This window comes from Meriones unguiculatus, chromosome 1 (assembly GCF_030254825.1).
Source record: "Meriones unguiculatus strain TT.TT164.6M chromosome 1, Bangor_MerUng_6.1, whole genome shotgun sequence".
NCBI classification, from domain to species: domain Eukaryota; kingdom Metazoa; phylum Chordata; class Mammalia; order Rodentia; family Muridae; genus Meriones; species Meriones unguiculatus.
Genome location: NC_083349.1, coordinates 109,306,849 through 109,329,132, shown reverse-complemented (window position 1 = coordinate 109,329,132; position 22,284 = coordinate 109,306,849). Strand labels below are relative to the sequence as shown.

At 47.4% G+C, this 22,284-nt stretch overlaps 1 protein-coding gene across 1 annotated transcript in view; it reads right to left on the bottom strand.

The window, feature by feature from the left end:
* Positions 1-22,284, bottom strand: part of Cib4 (calcium and integrin binding family member 4) — a 53,796-nt gene that overhangs the window by 4,776 nt on the left and 26,736 nt on the right. The window contains exon 4 of the mRNA XM_021635475.2: positions 6,347-6,488. Coding sequence (XP_021491150.1) covers positions 6,347-6,488 — 142 coding nt within the window. The remainder of the gene's footprint in view (positions 1-6,346; positions 6,489-22,284) is intronic.

The window sequence follows — 22,284 nt, the reverse complement described above, 5'->3', positions numbered from 1 at the left end:
TTGAATACAGGTTTCCTAGGCTTCCTCCACTGCCTCACCTAGCCACTGGCATCTCTTGTGGTTGGGTCAGGGCTCAGGAAGGTGTGGCAAGACCTGCTACTTGTTTTCTGCCTGAGAATGCATAGCTGGTGCCAACTGGACCAGGAAGGTGTGGCCTTCTGGCGGGTGGTAAACCTTCCTGGAGGTATGAGGAGATGAGTCATGGATCACCCAGAGGCCAACGGGTTCCCGGGAGGTGAGTTCCAGGCCTCAAAGGTGCTCTAGCCCCGCTGGAGTCTTAACCAGTAGCCATTCTCAAAACAGTTCTTGTTCAAGAGGACACCGGCCCCGCTGCTGCAGCCATGGATGGCCACATGACATCATTCTGGCCCATGAAATATAAACTGAAGTGTCTTGGTCCAGTTCCAAGAAAGCTTGTGAAAAGAGAGTTGACTTATTTGTGTCTTTGGATGTAAATTTCATCTTTAGTCCTGCTCCAACCCCTCCCCGTCCCTCTCCTTCCTCCCAACACACCACTTTCCCTGCCTAAAATAAAGATGAGAAGTCTATGGGCACAATGCCATTTTGTGATCATGAGGACAACAGGACGATAGATAGGCTTCACGGACGAGGAAGCCTAGGGGACTCTGGGTCTTGCTTTCTCTCTGGAGCCATCATTCTAGCCCTGGACTGCCTGACTACAGATGGTTTTTAAACCAGGGACACTGCTACATGAAGCTGGATGCAATCCTAACGGATGCAGTGAGCTGGAGCAGGAGCTTCCAAACCTGCTGCACGTTAGAAATACCCAGGGGGCTTTGTAAAATCCCAACGACCAGGATATACCATTACCTCAAGTTGTTTCTTGTTTTGTTTTTAACTCCCAGGTGATTAGAGTGTGCGATCAGGTTTGGGAGGCAGGAGGCTAAAAAATGGCTTTCTAGACTTTTCAGGAGCAGAGTGGTAGTGCAGGGGAGGGTGTCTTGCTAAGAGGTAATGTGCATCTGGGGTGCAAGGGGGAGGGGTGCCAAGGGTCCTCATCTTTGGTACGCTCCCTAGCAGCACTGATGTGCCTGGTCACTGAACCTCATCAGCTCAAGGGCCTTGAGAGGTCTTTGAGTTTTTGCAAGGTTGACTACCATGACCATTGTCAACACTTTCTTCTCCTCTGTCCATCTCTTAGGCCTTCTTAATTTCTCTTCTTTCCTCCTTATGGACCATCACTTACCAAACAACCTCTTTGTTCCAGGCACTGGACAGGAGGGTCCTGGAGTTCTGTCTCACACTGAGCAGACAGCTGCGTACACACAGGGATCTCCAGACGGAGAGCTCTGACTTGTCTGGGTGCACTGAGGCAGCCTGGGACCTGAGTCCTTTCTTTCTAATTGCACCAGTGATTTGCATGGAGAAGTTAAGCTTTTCTGCTTGGGGATCCTTGGGGAAGGGGAGTAACTGTGCGTCAGGGGCTTGGAGAAGAATGGAGAACACTGTTGGTGGCTGGGCTAGGGTGCCGTGGGGTGTCTGGTTTCTGACTTGGCCCCAATCACTCAGTCTGACCTCTGAAGACTGAACATTCTCATTTCTAAGCAAAGTTGGCCCTGTGTTTAGAAGATGCTCATGAGAGTCTACTCCCATGATGTGTTTTGGGGATTTTGTTTATTGGGCTCTGGGAACCATGGGAAGACAGCAGAACACCCTTCTCTCCGTCTCTTCCTCTTTCCGCCTTCCTTCTTCCTTCCTTTCCTTCCTTCCTTTTGTCAAGACAAAGTCTCATGAATCTCAGGCTGGCCTTGAACTCACTGTGTATGGGAGGGTGACCTTGAACTCCTGCTTCTTCCAGCTTTCTTGCTCCAGTGCTGAGATTACACCACAGTACCCAGCTTTTTCTGTCTCTGAGAAGTGTGCTCATCTCTGGAGCCGTGTTTATTCATCCGACTCTGACTTTTCTTTTGGCTGTAGGTGACCGAGCAAGGCTGATCATCCAATCCAAGGTATCATCAGACCATTGGCTTGGCTGAGCCATTTGGCCCCTTCTGAAGGACTGAAAGGGAGAAGCAGATGCCTGTGGCCAGTTAGAGTATGATCAATGGGACATGCAGACACCAGGGCAGTCATCTTCAGCCCATGGGTGCAGATGAGTAAAGCTCAGGTCTGAGGAACAAGAGGATTATTCAAGCATTTGTGTAGAGAAGTTGGCTGGCTTTCTCACAGCTCTACCCCAGGCCTTCTCTTATCCATACTTCTCTTGGTGGGTATGGTCCATAGTTGCAAGGAGAGAAACCTCTCAGAAGACAGATGCCTGGAGCTGGGTTTGATGGTCCTTGCCTAGAATCTCAGTTCTCTAGAGGCAGAGGCAGAAAGATCAGGAGTTCAAGGTAGTCTCAGCTACACAGTGAGTTTGGGGCCAGCCTGGGCTACATGAGCATGTGTCTCATGCCCCACCCCCAATAATCCACACCTCTTGGTGGTTTTGTATAACCCTGGTGCTGTTTGGTGTGGATAGAGACTGTAACCTGCTTCCAGCCTACAGAACTTGGCCAGTGTGATGGGATGGAAGTCACTTTCACAGTCAGATTATGCCATGGAAGACTCCATTGTAACAGAAGGTGACTCAAGGGCTCTTCCTCCTGTTATCTTTGATGATAAATGGCCACATTGGGGAGGCTGTGTGGCAAGGGTCTGAGGTTAGGCAATTAAGCCAAGCCTAGACTCTTAGATGGCAGGTACCCTGAAACCATAAAGCATGGCACCTGAAACCATGAGCTTTGGGTGTTTTTGTTTTGTTTTGTTTTGTTTTGTTTTGTTTTGTTTTGTTTTGTTTTAACCCAACCCAGACACTAAGATCCACTATTTCTTATCTGTTGCTTCATGAGCTAAGTTTCTACGACTTGCAACCTGTGCATGCTTGGCTGAGATGAGAGGGCTGAGCTGGGTCAGTGATCTGCTACAGGAGCTGTCTTGTCCTAGAGAGCGTGACGGGGACTTCAGTCAGCACAGCTGCCATATCTGACAGAACTGTGGTGGTGACTAGTGAGCTAAGAATCTTGGGACGCAGGGGATGCTCCCTGGGGATGCTTGGGATAAGGAAGGAGGAAGCTGTAGAGGACCCCCACACCCACACCCACAGGGAGAGAGACAGCTGAGCTAAGAGTATATGGGTGTGTGATTTTATTTGGATTGGGGTCACTATGAATATGTGTCCATTAGCTCTTCAAATGTCTTTCCTACCCTTTGCTTTTGAGATTCCAATTGGATCATCTGGTTGTATATTCAACCTTTCTAACTCAGCGCGTCCCAGAGGCTCTGTTCTTTAATTCTTTCAATATTTGTTCCGTTATTCAGATTTTTTTCTCTTTGTTTTCAAATTCAGCCTTTCCTCTGTTATCTCAATTCTCCTGTTGAGGCTGTCTGCTGAACTTTTATTTCAGATGTGTTTTTGTGTTTGTTTGGCTTTATTTGGTCATAGGATATGAACCTAAAGGCTATTGTAGGCCTAGGCCAGTGCTCTGCCATTGAGCTACGTCCCAGCACTCTCTTTTCTTTCTTTCTTTCTTTCTTTCTTTCTTTCTTTCTTTCTTTCTTTCTTTCTTTCTTTCTTTCTCTCTCTCTCTCTCTTTCTCTCTTTCTCTTTCTTTTTAATTTTTATTTTGTAATATAGACTTGCTAAGTTACCCAGGCTAGCCTTGAACACCCTCTGTAGCCCAGGCACACCTTGGACATGGGATCCTCCTGCCTCAGTCTCCTAAGCAGCTGGACTTAACAGGCCGATGCTACTAGGAACAGCCTATTAAATTCCTTCTCATTGTTGTAGCTTTCAGCTGAGGTTTCATATCTCTCCGTTTCTGTGTGAATAGATTTTCTTTTCCTTTATTGGAAATGGTGGTTATTGTGATAGTCAATATTATGAGTCAATTTGACCTGGCTGAGGACTGCCCAGATAAAGGCAGAGAAAAAGTATTTCCTGGTGTGTCTGTGAGAGGATTTCTGGAACTGATTAGCATTTGAATCAGTAAACTGAACAAAGAAGGTGACTTTCAGGTCTGTGGGACAGAGTCCCCTCAAGGCCGGGGGGAGCAGCCTCAGGCCTCAACCCTGACCAGGAGCTCCTGGCAGTTAACACTTGTGGAGGAGGGGGAGTAGTTTTCTTCAGTGCTGTAGCCACTGGTAAACTGCCCATGCTTCAGGAAATAACCCTTCAGCCACAATCATGTAAGCAACACACACACACACACACACACACACACACACACGCACACACACACAGGAAGATGGGAGGGAGCCCCTTGTTGCTAAGGTACAGTAGGAATAGTCAAGGAAGGAAGGAGGAGAATGGGAGTTGAAATGACTAAAACACATTATACACATGTATGAAGTCATCAAAGAATAAAAAAAATAATAATAATAAAGTAGGGGCTGGAGAGGCGGCTCCTCCGTTTGGAGTGTGTACTGCTCTTGCAGACCTGAATTTAGTACCCAGCAACCACCCCGGGAAGCTCACAACTACCCACAACTCCAGAGGATTCTTACCTACTTGAGCACTTCGTTCACACACACACACACACATACACACACACACACACTAAACAAGCAAACAAAAAAAAAAACAAATAAAAATTAAAAAACAAGATCACATTCGTCAGTGTGGGTGGGCATCATCCAGTCCAGCCAAGTCCCAATCGAGCAGAAGACAGAGGAGGGAGGGGCTTTTCTCTTCTGTTCTGCCCTTGGTCAGTGGCACTCTTGGGTCTTGTGCCTTTGGATGGAATTAAATCACGTCTTTCCTGGGTGCCCCACCCACTGCATTTTGTGGGGTTTGCTGGCCACCATAACCATCTAAGCCAATCCCTAGAGTCTCATCTTTTCATTCTCCCTTCTCCTTCCCTCTCCACTTCTGCATCTCTCCTCCTTGTCCCCTTCTCTTTCGCATTCCTTCTGCTTCTCTGAAGAACTGAAGATGCTTATGATGCTGCTTTAAAACTCTTTATCAGTGAATTTTAGTATCTGGGTCATGTCAGAGTCAGTCTCCCCTCTGGAGGCTGCAGCAAGATTTAAAAGAACTTTCTTGTGTATCAGGTCATTTTTAGATTTCACTTGGAGTACTGTAAATATTTTGTTTCAGAGATTCTGAGTTCTGTTATATTTCTCCAAAACACTGCTGACATTTTGGGTTTAATTCAGTCTACCAAGCCTATCTACCACTCAGTTTCTTCAGATTATGGAGAATTTGGGGGGTTTGTTTGTTTGTTTAGTTTGAGAATCAAATCCAGAGCCTTGTATATCCTGGGCAAGCATTCTAGCACTGAGCTATAGCACTAGCCCAAGGCTTTTCAAGACACTGTTTCACTACGAAGCCCAGTTTATCTTCAAACGTGTGATCCTTCTGCCTCAGCCTCCCGAGTGTTAGGATTGCAGGTGTATGCCATCATGAACTATTACAGGAAGGCAGGTCAAGATTTCCTTCATTCTTTCTCTTTGGTTGCTTTTGAGAGTACCCCACCGCGCTAAGCAGGCATGGCCAAGTGAAGGGCAGATCCCGAAGACCTCAGAGATGATCTCACTCAAGCCCTTCCCTCTAGAGAAGGGTAAACTGATTCCCAGTCAAATGAAATGACTTGTTTGAGACTACGCAGTCACTGTGTGTAGAGCTGGTTCTAGTGCTCCTGTCTCTAAATCTTCTTCCTGCCAGACAAGCCCAAGTCCCTCCCACCCATGTGTGTCTGCTCTTTCTCTCTGGCCTGCCCAGAGAGAAGTCATCAAACAGCCGCACACCGGCGACCCCAGTACCCTTGGGTGGCGTTATGATTCAAACCTGAAATAGCCCTTCCAGGCTCATGTGTTTGAACATTTGGTCTCCAGCTGCTGGCACTGTTTTGGGAGACTGGAACCTTTGGGATGAGCAACCTAGCCAGGGAGGGGATGCATTTCTTAAGGGGCAGGACTGAAGGCTTATGGTTACCACAACATCCTGCATCACCTCTGATTCCTGTTCCACCAACGTGTAAGGAGGTGAGTCGTCCCAGCCACATGGTCCAGCTCCTGTGGGCTGCCTGCCACCATGCCATGCTTTCTCTGCCACGATGGACCATGTGCCTTCAAAGTGACTCAAATAAATCCTCCCTCCCTTAAGCTGCTTCTTGTCAGGTAAGTCCGCCACAGCAATAATAAAAGCCACTTAATAGAGATGACACGGAGGGAAGGGCCTCTCAGTCCACTAGACCAGAGATTCTCTATCGGCTTTGTGACGTCACAGTACTTAAGAAACATGATATATACTCATAAAGACCTAATAAATCCCATCCATGAGCTACTGTGGCAGGTTCTCTTTGGCCCTTTCAGCACCCCCCACATCCCCAACCAAAGTACCCACCATAGATTCGAAAGGCATACTCAATCTTCAGGCTGGGGCAGGCCTGTTCACTGAACACAGATGCCATGCCCAGCACGTCTTCAAAGGAGAACACATCGTTGTGGGAGAACACCCTGCAGATGCGGTCTCTGAAAGGATTGACCTGCGATGGGGGTGGGGGAGACGAGGTCCATCAGGATCAGGGTGCTGCCTCCCCGAGCCTCTCCCATCCGTCTCTAGTGGCATGTCATGGGCTTGAGGCAAAAAGAGCAACAAGCTGAAAAGTAACACCTGGTCCCCAGGTGTGATGAGGCCACCCAGGGCAAGGGGCCTCGCTTGGCATCACCTTGCTCACCCACACCTCCTTCGGCACATTCCAATGGTTTGTTTTTTGGTTGTGTTACTGAGTTGTTGTTCTTGTTTTATGGCTACTAAATTTCCCTCCATTTTATATTTAAAACTTGGAAGCTTTTAAAAATAGATTTAAAAAAAAAAAGTCATCTATAACCAGCTCGCCAGATTTAACCAGTATCGACATACTGACGTAGCAGTGGACAGACCTAGGTTTAAGGCTGTGTAATTAGGGAGCAACTGTCATATAGATACACCCATTACCTATCCCTCAGAGTTGAGGATTTCTGTATAGTGGAGGGATAATAATTATGTCTACCTTGAAGGACTGCCATGAGGAATAAGCAGAAAAATTGTCCCGTGTCTCGTAAATACTCAACCAATGGGAGGTGTTAGTTGCTGCTTAACTACCACAGATGTCAGAACCATCGGAGACGTTTTCAAATTAGGTTCCCAGGCTGGAAAGGAAGCTCAGCAGTAGAGCATTTGCCCAGCATGTGTTAGCTCCTGGGTTAGAGCCCCATCCCACCTCACCCCTTCCCAAACATACACACACATACACACATACCCCAAATTAGAGCCCAAAATTACCGAGGACCATGAAACTCTGGTTCCCTCAAAAAATGGTCCTGGCCTTGGCATGTGAGCTGATATTCCTCCACATAGGATTGATGCCCCAGCTGTGCCAGCTCAGACCCAGCTTGCTATTTTAGCTTGCAACTCTCCCCCTGGGTTCCGGAAATGGGCAGGTGGTGAGGGCTCTCTGGTGAGGGGGCAGATCTCATTAGAGTTTGCTAGAATTTGGATATAACTGTCTCCCCAAAGCCTGTGTGTTACAGGTTTGACCTTCAGGAAGTAGTAGAAGCTTAAAAGGGCAGGGCCCAGTGAAAGGTGGTAGGACGCTGGTGAGATGGTGTCCTCAGAGAGGATCATGGGACTCTGGCCCCTTCATATTCCTTTCGCTTCCCAGGTACCATGAGGTGAGCAGCTCCCTTCTCTTCACCCTCTGGCATAATGTGTTGCCTCACCACAGGCCCCAGAGCAATGGGTGAAACTCTAAAGCTGCAGGCCCTTTCTTACACGATCTTCTCAAGTACCTTATTACAGTGGCAGCTGATCCCCACAGATTGCAGCGGGGGAACCGCACAGAACCCTGCTTGGCCGTCCTTCAAAGCAGCAAGTTCAGCTTTGACACACCCTCTGCTCACTCTGTGGGCCCCCTCCCCATCCATTCCCACCTCCCAGGATGCCTTTCTCCAGTTGTTCAGTGTCCCCACCCTTGCCAGTTCTCAAGTTGCCTGACAACGGACCTTATCAAACTCCAACTCTCTCTTGTACTTCAAAACAAACCCTAACACCTAATACCCCCCTCAAATCCCTGTTCTTATATGTACCCTGCCTAAGCCGCAGGATCCTGGAACCACACAGAGCAGACATGAGTGGACAGCAGAGCCCCGGATTCCAAACGTCTAATCGGTCGAAGCGGCTCTCTGGCGTCTTTCTAGCTCCCTTTTCTGTGACAAGGCATCTCTTCAGAGCTCCACTTTTTCATGCAAAAGGGTCTGGCCCAGCCTCTCTGCTTCAGCTGTGCAATGGCCTATCACCTGGCCTAGGCGCCTGGCTTGAATCAACTGCCAAGGGGCTACACCAGTGGTTCTCAGCCTGTGCGTTGAGACCCCTTAGTGGACACTTAAAACCACCAGAAAACAGATCTTCACATTACGGTTCATGATAGTAGCGAAATCACAGTTATGAAGTAGCAACAAAATAGCTTTCTGGCTGTTGGTCACCACAACATGAAGAAGTACATTAAAGGGTCACAACGTTAGGAAGGTTGAGAAACCGCTGGTCTATGCTGGCTCTAAAGCCGCCCCGGACCAGCCAACACTTAGCTGTCTGGCTTCATTTCCCCATTGTTAACATTTGAGATTTTTTTTCTTTCATTCTCCTAGAACTCAGCTACACAGTCAAATGCGAGGTTTTCTTTTGTTCATCATTTGTTTGAGACGGGACATTGCGTGTCGCCTCAGGTGGCCCTGTGCTTCTCAGACTTTGTAAAGCATACACGTCACCTGGAGTCATTCTTAAACACATGTTTGAGAGTTGTAGAGTTTTCTCCACGCAAGACGAAGAATCAGCTATACTGCATTGTGCTTGTAGTCCCCAGCTCTGTGCCGGGTACCTGGATCTCTTAGAGGATGCATCTCATGCTAAGTGTTCTGAAAATCGGAGTCTGATACGGTGGTGGTGCACACCTGTAATCCCAACACTCGGGAGACCGAGGGGGGAGAATTTGGGAGTCAGAGGCCAGCCTTGGCTACACAGAGAATACCAGGCCAGCCAGGGCTATGCAGCAAGACTTTGTCTCAAAAACAAAACAAAACCGGCGTTCTAAAAATTGTCAAGAGTGTGATTGTCACATTGTGGTGTTTGCGTGGCGTATGCTCCATAAATAGCACACATGCACACGGGTTTTCCCCCTCAGAAGCCTTCTGTCAGGAGGTCTACAGTGGAGGACCACCTTATAGGTGAGTTGTGTCCCCCCAGCATTCCTGTGTCAAAGCAGTAAGTCACTGCACCTCAGAATATGACTTCATTCAGAAGTAGAGCTCTGTAAGTGACATCACACAGAGGAGGGACTCTCATGACATACAACGTTGTCCTCATACAGAGGGAAGCTGGGCCCAGATACATGGTTCTTGGGGACTGCCACACGGAGACGAGGGTGAAGCTTCTACAAGTTGAGGAACACCGAAGATAGCCAGCAGCCCTGCAAGGTAGGAGAGCCTGGAACTGACGACCTTTCCCCCAGTCCTCAGAAGGAGCCAACCCTGTCTACACCCAGTCTTGGACTTCCAGCCTTGGCATTTTTGGGACAATGTTTCAACTGTGTGAGTCTCAAGAGTGGGTGGTACTTAGTGAATGAACACCAGGCAACCTGCTTTGTAAGCTCTTCAGGTCATGGGGGTCCATTGTATACATGTATACATATACATACACACACATATATAACATACTATAAAGAAATAGATTCATATATCATATACATGTTCCAGTAATGACTGTGATGCAGGGGAATCCAGGCTGAGCCCCTCAAAATACCAAGCTGGCTTCAGGCTGGAGCTCCCATCCTTTTCCTTTGACATAGCCAGAAATACCTGCTTTCCCTGTCTCTAATGGACGCCGATAGCTTGAACACGTATGATGTGTCCCAAGTACCTAGCTAAGTGGCTTTATCAATTATGTGACCAAATTTTAACTGCATTAACTCCTCTCACAAATGGGTATATGACTGAACGAGACTCCCTCAAGGAGACCACAATTGAAGATAATGTTTGTAACGCAGATAAAGCTGAACAGCCTGAAAATGCCAGCGCCGAGGCCTTTTCCTGGTTGAGATGCAGTTTTACTCCGCACAGAGAAGGCTTGAGAATCCAGGCAGACCAAACAAGATGCCCTTGCTTCCGGTCTCTGTGCCTGTGTCCAGTCCGGCACAAGGCAGGTAGGTCAGTGGGCTCTCCACCACAGCACTTTTCCAGCTAAGGAACAAGATGAGGTCTTCCTCTCCTGCCAGCCTTGGCTGGGAGTGAGGGGGTTGATGGTGGTGATGGTGTTAGGGCTTGGCCGGAGGGGGGAGGAGGAGTGTGAAGGGGTGGGGAGATGGGGGGGTAGAGGGGATGGTTACTGAAAGATCAGCTCACTCTCGCTCTTGGGAGGGGTGCGGAAGAGTGACGTAGTGTGCTATTCTCCAAGCAAAACAGACACTATCTCCATTAGACCAGCAGTGCCCGTTTTCAAGCAACCATTGAGAGAGGGCCTGTTGGCTACCAATTGTTTCCTCAGAGGAGGAGAAACTGGGTAGGTCACGAACCCTGCCCTGAGCCTCCAGGCAATCTTCCCAGCCTTTCCTAATTGCAAAGGACCTAGGGGTCTTGGGATACCTAGGGTATAAAAGCTAGGGGAGACTAATAAAGGGGCCTCCATCTGTGTGGCTATAAGGAAGCCGGCATCCATGCTGGGCGAGGACTTTCTAGTATGGCGGGGTCACTGGTGATCCTGGAAGCAGCCCCTCAGCCGTTCAAACTCATTGGTTTCTGAGGTTGTTCTCTGGTGGCAGGGTACTTCGCCTTGTCGGTGGGACCTTATACGGACAGCGCATATGTTTATATCTTCCCAGGGAAGGAATTCCCGGAATATACATTCCCTTGTCTCAGACTGGAAACCCAGAAGTTGGGAGATGACGACAAGACTAATAGCACACACAACACAACCTGAGAAAATGCAGAGAAAATATTTCTGAAGATGAAGAGGGGGAACGGGTCTCGTATCGCCAAGGCTTCTGCTAAAAAGTTGAAAGGACAGCTGTTTCTCATTTGGATCTCCTAGATTTCACTTTAATAATGAACTACACGAAGAGCCACGAGTCTCTGATCGACTAAAGAGGAAGCTGTTACAGAATGAATAAATAAAGTGAGTTTTTAATAAAAACACCATTTCTTGTCCTGTGTGGTGGTACAGGCCTGTAGTCCCAGCCCTTGGGAGGTTGAGGCAGGAAGACTGTCAGTTCAAGGCTGACTTGGACTATATAGTGAAAGCTCCCCAAAAGCATGGTCAAACTCCCAGTGGCCAGCCCCTTAAAGATAACTGAGTCCTACACCCCCACCCCAGAAACCACCACTGCGAAGAGCCACACTCCAGCACTTTTATCGCAATTTTTAAGGATTCAATAGCTTCCTGTCTGGACTGTTCTTTAGGGGGGAGGTTGTCACAGCAGTCTTCAGCGTCTCTCGTTATTAGTATACAGGCAATACACCCTGGACTCGGTGAGGGTTGTTTTTTTTTGGAAGTGTGGAGGGGGCCAAGGATAGGAGGTCGGACCTGAGAGAAATGGGAAGTGAATGTGATTGGGGTTCGTTGTATGAAATTCCCAAATAATTAATACAAATATTATGGGCTGGAGCGATCGCTCAGCCATTAAAGGCTAGGCTCACAGCCAAACATAAAAACATTATGTTGGGGTAAAAGAAATGCAAAACAAAACAAAACAAACCCCCCAAAAGCAGAGGGTGTGGGCGTGGCTTGGCCAGCGAAGCGCTTGCCATGCAAGCCTGGGGACCTGAGTTTGGATCTCACATAAGGGTTCAGGTGTGGGAAGGCACATTTGTAGTCTCCGTGCTAAGAGAGAGCCCACCAGCCAGCAAGCCAAACTGGTGGGCTATGGAGAGTAATTAGAGAGCTATTAGGGAGTAATTGAGCAAGACTCCTGACACTGACCTCTGACCTATCCCCTCGCACATATGCTAACACAAACATGAACACGCACACACATATTACACACACCCCCCAACACACACACACCGCACCACTACTTCTGGACTAATTGAGTGTAATCATTGATGAAAAGTCTGTCGGTGATGGGCAAGATACAAAACAAAACAAAAAAGAAAATGGTGAGTTAATGTTAATTTTCTCCGCAGATTTTCTTCAGGCTACTGTGACCAGGGCAGTCTGTCCAGATGCAGCAGGAATCGCCAATATGATTAGGGTTTTTTTGTTTTGTTTTGGTTTGGTTTGGTTTTTTTTCCTTTTTAGAGTTTTATAGCAACATGTATACAAGGATCTGTGAGCAGAGCATCAGGAGCGACTGAGCGTCCTTCCGAGCCCAGGGAGGCCCTCTGGCTGAGAGAGACAGCACTCTCAAACTTGCCAGACGTCCATATTTGAGTTACATATTTTCCCCATGCAAACAAGTGTTTCACATTTGCTGAGATCTTACAATGGCAAGCGGTGGTTGGCACTTTTCCACCTATTAATTTGCTGATAATATTTTTATTTATTTATTTATTTTTTACCGTCTGTAATGTATACACAGCTGTTGCTCACCAAGAGGAAATGCAACTTCGTTTGACTACTCAAGAGAAATTAGGTGACTCACTGTACCATGAAGGCGTCTCCATTGTAAAACCGCTTTTGCAGAGAGACTGTTTTGAAGTGGCGTTTTGTTGCTGTTGTTGCTAAAGCTGTGATAGCAGCCTACAAAGGGTGTTTACATGGACATGCCTGTAAATATTAGAAACAGTTTTTTTCTTTCTAACCTGTTTGAAATTTGCCCAAATGATGTAGATGGATGTTGAGTCTGTTTAAAAATATAAAAAGGTAAAGCTTCCCAATTAGCTTGTAAAACCACTGGCTGACATAAAGGAAGAAACATGATTCCTACCGCAGTTCAATAGAAAGCCTTTAATTGGTGGATGGGGATAAAAACTAAGGGCTGTGATTTAGTACATGCATCCCATGATGCACTTCTCCTCTTTGAGTCAGTTATGACAGCTATTAAAACTAAAGCAAACTAGCTCTACCCCATAAATATGCCCATTATGTGTCAGTTAAAAAAAAATAAAACAACCAAACTAGATCCCTACATAGCTTTATTTCAAAACATTACAATAAGATTTTAAAGGATAAGCTGGCAGGGGGTGGGGCTGTGGTGTAAGATGGTCCCGTGGATTTTTATGCTCCTGATAAGCCTCATGACCTGAATTTGATTCCCAGGACCCACGTGCGGAAGGAAAACACTACAAATTGTCCTTTGATCTCCACATGCATAATATAGCACCCACACCCACACACATACAGGGTAAATTAATGTTTTTTCAATTGTATTTTGTGTGTGAGGGTCTTGCCAATATGTATGTGTACCACATGGGTGCATTGCCCAAAGAGGCCAGAAGAGGGCACTAGACCACCCTCTTATGGACTGTTATTAGCTGCCATGTGGGGGCTGGAAACCAAACCCAGGTCCTCCGCAAGAGCAGAAAGAACTCATAACCACCATGCCACCTTTCCAGCCCCTGAATGTCTTTATTTTTAATAAAATCATTTTCTCAACAAAGTGCAAAAACAATGAAAGCTAGACTAAAAAGCAGTGAAGGTGAAACTAGCTAGAGGGGGAAGAAGCTAGGAGAGGGGAGAGATAGGGCCATCAGGCTGGAGAAGGAGAAGGGACCAGAGCATGGAGAATGGGACACTTCTCCAGAGGACAGCAAGGCCTGTCCACACAATCATCCCTGAGGCCCGATGTCCTAAAGGGACATGTGAGTCCCTCCCTTTGGTGATCAGATTGACAGCAATGGACCCCCATGGAACAGGAATTTCCCCCAGAATCTCATGCCAAGAGAAGTGAAAGGCTGAAGGTGGCTGCCAGCCGGAGGAGGAAGCTGTCTCCTGGGTTAAGATTTCGGGTTCTGACAACTTGTCAGACCACATTTAAGGAGAGACTGGAGTCAAAAAGCAAATAGTTAGTGATGGTCAGTAACACACCTTTGTGGAGACTGCGTAGTTTCACGTCTGTACCTCATGTCAGGACCCAAAAGATAGACTAGCTGGAGGTGAGGGGGTGCTGGACAGCTTTGTTATTCCTTCTCACAACAATGCGACCACATGGAATAAACAAATCTCCTTTTTCTGCTGTCTGCTGTTGCATGCCTCTTTAACTGGCCTCCTGGGCACAGGTGGTGGAAAGCCTAGCTCGTGGAGGCTGCCAGGGCCCAGGATCTGACCCTAACACCTCCTGGAGTACCAACACAGTGTCCCATGCCTGCTTCTACCCCAAACAAAGGCAGCTCCCCACTTTCCGAGGCTCCCTGCCTTTCTGTTTCCCTGGAGGGATGGCCAGACACTGAGATCCGTAAGGAGGTTTCACTTAGAGTCTGCACAGTTCCAGATGGAGTCTGCTGGAGATGGCCCTGCAGAGAGACATTTCTAAGTGCTGGGGACGCAGCTGTCTCTTTACCTTAAGCCGAGTGACAGAAGGCTGGGGACCCTTTTGCCCAATCTCTCTGGGGGCAGCCAGAAACGTAGCCAGGGAGGCATTGCAGAGGGGAATCAGTCAACCATCCCCAGTCCCCTCTCTTCAACCATCCCCGGTCCCCTCTCCTCAACCATCTCAGGTCCCCACTCCTCAACCTTTCTCTGTCCCATTTAGTTTACCATGCTCCAGATTTTTTTTTAAATGCTATTAAGGTTAGCAATCTGAAATCCGAACCCATAAATTTTGGGATGTATCCAGGGAGTTATCATCTGCGTTAAATTTCACACTCATTTAAAAGTCCCCAATCCTCCAAGGGAGGAAGGAAGTGACAATTGACAAAGTAATGCTTTCATCTCAGGAATAACGTGTACCCGAGCCTGAAGGCGTTCAGAACAAGGGGAATATAAACATGTCAGCGCAAAAATTTATACAGGTAACTCAGCAGCGCAATCTCCTTTTTTGCCTGATGAGACCAAGGGAGATGGAAATAAACCCCAAATGCTGGCAGATTATTTTTTGAAACAGAAACTACAGTTTGTTGATAAAAAGATTGCAGTTCCTGCCAAAAAAAATTTTTTTAACTTTTTTTTTTTTTTTTTTTTTTTTTAAGGATCCTCTCAAAGTTATTGAACAAGAGATTTGATTTGATGATGAAAGTCAGAGGGAAAATATTTGGACTTAGCTTAAAAATATCTCCTCGCCATTTCTCTAGCTAATGACTAGTCAAGAAGGGCTTTTTTTTTACAGTTGCTGGGGGGGAAAATGCTCATAAAAATATGCCACTGACTCAATAATGACATCACAGATGCACTTGGATTTTTACGACACCGTGGGGTATTTTTTTTTGCTTTGTTTTGTTTTTAAGGACTCAATACTATTTATTTAAACTTTCTCATTGCTGTTTCAGTCTTAAGTTCTGGTGGCTGTTTTTAAACCTTTTTTGAAATGTTTTGTTTTATTATTTTGTGTGTGCGCGTATGTGGTGCGCGTAGTGGTGCGCGTACCTGTCCGTGTGGGTGTATACGCATGTGTGCATATACATGTCAGCGGTGGATATTTTCTCTTTTTAAAAGTACATTTAAGATTTGTTTTTAATTTTAATTGTGTGTGTGTGTGTGTGTGTGTGTGTGTGTGTACACGAGTGCAGGTGTCTTCAGGGGCCGGTGGGATCAGATCCTCCTGGAGCTGGAGTCATAGGCAGTCCTGAGTGCCTAACATGGGTGCTGGGGCTGGATCACGGCCCCCTTCGGGAGCAAGTATCTGCTCCCAAGCACAGAGCCCTTTCCTCGGCCCCTCGTCAGGGATTTTCTTTCCTCACTTTCCAACTTACTTTTAGAAAATATTTGTCATTTGTTTGTTTAATGTGTATGAGCCTCGGATATACTCTTCTCTGCTGACAGCGTGTACCACATGTGTGTAGGAGCCTGGGAAGATCAGAAGAGGGCATCAGAACCCTTGGAACTGAAGCTATAGGTGGGTGTGGGCTACCATGTGAGTGCTGGGAGCCAGACCCGGGTCCTCTGCAGAGCAGTAAGTACTCTTAGCTGCTGGGCCATCTTTCCAGCCTTCTTCACCTTAGTTTTTGATACGGGGTCTCTCACTGAGCCTAGAGCTCACTAACTGGGTAGAATGGCTAGCCAGTGAACTCTAGGCATCTGCCTCTCTCTCCACACCCCACCCCAATACCAGATGTGCCCTATCTGTGGTGGAGAAGGCGCTATAATGTATCCAGAAGAAGGACAGTCACCAACCTCCGGGGCTCAGCAGGTGGACAGTATCACAAAGGAATGATGGATCTTGATCCCTACCTCACAAAAAAAAAAAAAAAAAAAAACCACAAAAGCCATCTCAGGCTGAGCCATAGACTAATATAAGACTAGTAGTCAGCCTTTTATTTAAAAAAAAAAAAAAACCAAAAAAAGAATATCTTCTTAACCTTGAGGCAAAGATTGTTTAACAATGTACAAAAGCACTAACCATAGGGGGAACCTCCATAAATTTGAGTATACTAAAATTGAAAAATGACATTGTTCAGAAGACATCATTACGAGAATAAAAAGGCAGGCTACAACAATCAATATGCTCCTCAAGAGATGAATGGATAAACAAGCTGAGACACAGTTAGGAGACAGAATGTGACTCAGAGAGAGGAAAAGCCACTGACGAACGCCACAATGCCGAAGATCTTTCAATGGGTTTTGCTGAGCGAAGGAAATCAGACTAAAAGGGTTACATATTGAGCCTGGCACAATGCCTGTAGCTCCAGCACTCAGGAGGCGGAAGCAGGAGGAGGAAGAGTTCACCCGGGCTAGTCTGAGCTGCTAAGTGAGAAAGAAAGAAAAGGAAGGGGGTGAGGAAGGTAGAAGGAAGAAGGGGGGGGGGAGCAGTGTGGGCAAATCCAGCCTCTTTGCGCTTAAATACATATTTAATATTTATTTATCTTGACTGTGTCTGTCTGTGCCTATGTGTGGCAATGTGCGTATGGTGCAGGCTGGAACTGTCAGATCCCTCTGCAGTTACAAGGGGCCGTGAGCTGCCGAAGGTAGGTGCCGAGTCCCCTGAACTCGGTCCTTTGCAAGAGCAGTGCTTGTTCCTGACCACAGAGCCACCTCTCCAGCCACTCGATTGTTTTTGTTTGTTTGTTTGTTTTTCAGAGCCTCAGCACCGCACACCCCAGGAGTGAGCTCGCGCTGGGTGCAAATTAAAGGCAGTTAGCCAGGTGCTAGCTGTGGGCACGGAAGGGGCACCAGGCCTGCAATGAATGAAAGCGCTGCGGCTGTGTGGCCGAAACCTCCCTGAAAGGGCAGACAGGCAGAAGCACTGATGGAGATACTTTCAAAAAGAGGGTTTCAGTTCGGTTCTGGAGAGGCAAAGAGAATAAGATCCACACTTTCCTCTGAGGTCCTGGGGAGTTTGCTTCTCACAGGGGGTTGTGGGTGGATGATTCTGAGACTATTCCCAAGTTCAAAAGATAAACCCCAGGTAGGTAAACTACAATGTTACAGATAAGTTACAGATAAGCGGTATGGGGGTGACAGCCAGGACATTAGCATGAACTCTGTTATTTTTACTATATGCAAACAGAGAACTACAAAAGCTAAAAACACTGATGGGTGACATGAGGGGTGTGTGTGTGTGTGTGTGTGTGTGTGTGTGTGTGTGTGTGTGTTGTGTGTGTGTTTGCAGGTGCACACATGCGTGGGCCTGTCTATGGAGATCAGAGAACAACCTCTGCTGTTGCTCCCACGTACCAGCAACTTTGTTTGTTTGAGACGGTCTCTTACTGGCCTGGAGTATGCCATGCGGGCTGTGGCCTTTAGGGAGGGAGCTCCAGGAGCTGTCGGTCTTTGCCGGGCCAGCCCTGGGATTACCAGTTAATAGGTATGGCTTCGCACATGTGTGTCACCGTTTGCCCAGGGGCCGTATACTGTCTTCTCTGTGTCATTCCGCTTTTAGCGCGTGTGCTTCCCCAGTGAGTGCCTGCTTGTTGTTGCTGTTGTTTTTTAAGTGTTGGCTCCTGGCATTGAACTCAGGTTCTAGCAGTGAGTACTCTGCTGACTGAATGATCTCCTAAGCTCCAAATTTCTTAGTTTTGATAGGTGTGTACCATGGTTCTGTAAGATACTGACATTAGGGAAGGCTGAGTGAAATGGAAACAGAACCTGCCTTCTAAATCCCATGTATCCCAAACGTTGCAGTAACGAACCACATTTGGAAACCAAACTCAAGAATGTATGCACAGCTTCAACGTTAGATAGTTACAATAGAAAATTTACAATACTTAGCATTAGAAAGAAAAGAACAGTCATGCAAAAATGCCAAAAGAGCCACACCAGCAGAAAACAGGGTCCATAATGACTCAAATAACAGGGGGGGCATGAACAGTAAAATAACAACAATAGTCATACTACCTGTGTCCTAGAAGGTAGAGGAAGCTGGGCTCAGAGGTGTGTACTGTAAGCCCAGCACACAGGAGGCTAAATCCTCACAGGAGGATTGACTGCATGAGCTCAAGGGTTTGACACCAGCAACAAAGGGAGTCCTTGTCTCAAAGCAAACAAACATTAGAAGAGAAATGATTGTAAACTGTAACCACACACACTCAAGATGCTCCACAAATAGACACACCTAAAGACACAGAAAAATCAAATGCTAAAATAACATCTAAAAGAATCTTTTCCCAGTGCTAAGGAAGAGCTGGGCGGGAATAAAGATAAATTGACACTAGGGATGTTTAATTCTATACCTAGCAAAGACGTCCTCCCAACACGAAGGCCAACAAAGAGCGCTGAAAGGACTTGGTAGCAACAGACCAGAGCTAGACAAAGCATCCCAGGAAGGGATGCAGAATAAGCACAAGGAAGGTAGCAGAAAGAAACTGGGGTCTACACAAAGGAGTCGAGGAGACCGGAAATGATACGTATGTGAGAGAGCAGAAAAGAGACAATCTGCAATATGGTTAGAAATGTCAACGTTTCTCTACCAGTAAAGGAAGGAACAGGTAAACGATCCCAAAAGTCATGAAGAACACAAAAGACTATCAACCAACAGGATGTAATTGATATTTTCTCGAAAGCCCTTCCTATCACGGCAAATAAACATTTTTTTTTTCAAGTGCATTTAGAACATTGACCAAAATAGACCAGATTCTGGGTTAAAAAGCAAGTCACTGAATTTAAGAGAATATAAATCGTATGTGCAATGTTCTTTGACCGTAATTACATTAAATTAGAAATCAACAATGGAGAAAAAAATTTGGAAACCCTCAAAAAAAGAGAATGTATTTTTGAGCTAAATGAAAATAAAAGCAATCAAAAGTTGTGGGGTTTTGGTGAAAATGGTGCATACAGGGAAATAGCAGGAAATTAGTGAAAAAGAAAAGGATAACTGAAAAAAGTATTTGAAAGGTCCTTCACCCGTTGAGGGGAGAGAGTAACTGGAGGGCAAGTCTACCAGCCAGGGGATGGTGGAGCCCAAGGCCATGCTGCTTTTGAGCCATGTGTTTCCTGGGAAGAAGCTGTCCCAGAGAAAAGGAAGAGCTTGGTAGCAGGAGCGGGGCCATGGGGGACACAGGCTGATGGAGCTCTGTGCTCCTGGAGAGCGGAGCAGCCCAGTGACTCTTCTCTGTGGGTCCCTCTTCTGTTAGTCTCTGCCTGGGAGGAATTCCTGCTTCCTGATCTGAACCTGGGGCAGCCCTTCAGCACCAGAACATTTCTACCAGAAGGTGGCAGTATTGGGTCAGAACCACACGGTAAAGTCACGAACCCAACACAAGTGAGCGCCTGCTGTATGCGGAGAGGTGGAGGGCTGCACACTGGCTCTCTGTCTGACAGTGAGAAAGCAGGGTTCGCAGGAAGGAGTGCCCCCCCCCGGCTATCTGCTGCTTCCGTGAAGAGCCTTGCGGATGCTTTTGGTACAGAGCTTCTAAGAAGTCCTTCGAATCTTCAATTAAACCCCAAGAAAATTTCTCAAAATCATGTTCCTACACCCAGGGAATGTGGGGCTCAAGGTATTACCCAGAATCCCATGCCCTTGTCAGCCGTCAGGGGCTCAGGGGACAGGTCAGCGGTGCTGAAAATGCCACTTTATCTGAGGGCAGGAAGATGCAAAGCTCCTATCCGAACTCAAGTCCTTGTAACAGTGCCTAAGTGTGAGTCACCAAACTGTGACGGTGGGGGGATGGAGAGGGGAGGCCAGCATGGCGGAGAAGCCACCTTGCCTGAAGTCTTTCCAGGCATCACAGCCGCCCTTATCCTCGGGGGACATGGAAAGTCAAGGTGGGACTGAAGCCTTGTGCAAGCTCCGCGATATCTCAGAGATGCTCAGATAACAGAAGGCTGCTGAGTGGTCAGCAGGCAGGCAGCATACACAGTGTGGATACGCTGGCCAGACAGAAAGTTCCTGTCTCTCCAGCCAGAAAGGGAGATTCCGTCAGGCTACTCAGAAATGGCACAGTCTTTGAAGCGGAAGAACCACTTATTCCTACGGATTGGAGGGATGGTTCGAGGGTTAAGAGCATTGGCTGTTCTTGCAGAGGATCTGAGTTTGGTTCCCAGCACCCACAACTGCCTGTAACTCCATTGACGGGGGGAGATCCAACACCTCCAGCCTCTGAAAACAACTGTGCGCACACACACACACACACACACACACACACACAATTTTAAAAATAATAAAATAAAACGAAAACAAGAAAGACCTATTTCTTTCCAGACCACCGAAATACCACCATTGGTAGGCCACGGTTGGCTGTGGGTAATTGAAACCGTGGACAGGGAACTGGCCGATGAGCCAGGGCTACTGCATACAGCAAAGCATGATGGAATGTAGGACAGGGTCGGGTGTGAGAGGGTGAACACACAAACCGCCTGGAAGGGGAAATCAGGAAGAAACAGATTAGAGCTGAGGCTAGTTCAGGGAGAAGATGCAGTCAGACCCCCGGAGATGCTATGGAGAGAAGAGGACCCAGAGTGAGGCCGAGGGCTCTCTCCTGCCTCAGGATCCTCATTGTCACCCCTTCTCCTAGACGCTTCCACAGGATAAGTGGAGCTGCAGAGGAGAGAACAGCTGTGGGGCTGAACTTGGACTCTGAAGCCCCTCAGAGGCCCTGATTGCGAGCCTAAGTGCCCATTTCAGGGGCTTGGGAGTGGGAACATGCAGGGGGAAGGGGCTTGGAGGGCAGGAACAGGGGACAGAGGGCGGGGTGGGAATCATAGGTTGAAGCTCAGGCAGGTGGATGCCCTTCTTCTATAGACAGGCCCCGGGAGGCGTCATTCCCACTAGTCTCTGCCTTCTTAAAGGTCCTGTGGGAACTGTCGTCTGGTGACAGATGGGCTGGCAGGGACAAGCTGGGATACGTCCTGCCGGCAGCTGGAGGCAGATCACTGGGAGAACAAATAGGAGAGCGAGGCAGTAAAAACATTAAATATTATTAAACAACTGTGAGCTCACGAGGCCTAGGCTGGCTGGGCTCCAGCAGGCCAGCCTCTTCCTAGATTCCAGGCCCACAGACACCTCACGCTTCCCTGAGGGGCCTTCTAGAGGTCTTCCTGCCTGAGTCTTCAGGGGCCTTGCAGGAGTTGAGGCTTAAGCTGTGGGAGACTTGGGCACAGTGAACCAAGCGGAGGTTCTGGAAGTGGACTGGCTCTTGAAAAGCTAACTCATTTATTTTTAAAAAGTAGGCTCTCATGTAGCCCAGGTTGGCTTTGAACTCCCTGTGTAGCCAAGGATGACCTCAAATTCTTGTTGATCCTTTTACCATGCCAAGCATAGCGTAACTTATTACATTTATTTTTACACACACACACACACACACACACACACACACACACACACACTCAAGCAAGCACCGCTTGCTTGTATGAGTGTGAAGGGCGAAGAGCAACTTCTCTCCTGTTATGGGAGACCCAGAAATCAAACTCAAGTCATCAGGCTTGGCAGCAAGCAGCCCTGTACCCACCGGGTCATCTCACCACCCCCATAATGAATTTTAGTTTGATCTCTATGAAATTTTGTTACGTTGCAGCTTCAGACCAGCTTGCGCAGTTTCCGTGTTCTGTTTGTACAGCCCGAACGGGCAAAAGAATAAAAGGAAGAAACCAGCAAGCCAGTGTCCCCTCAGCTGGTTGTCAAACATCTGCCATAAACAAGAGCAGCAAGCCTTCCACAAGTTACATGAAGTGTCCGTTCTCACGTTATCTTCTTTCAGGACCGACCTCACTGCAGCTCAGGCTGCTCTAGAACTTGCAGCCTTTCCACCTTGCTCTCCGGAGTCCTGGCATTGCACGAGTGCACCACC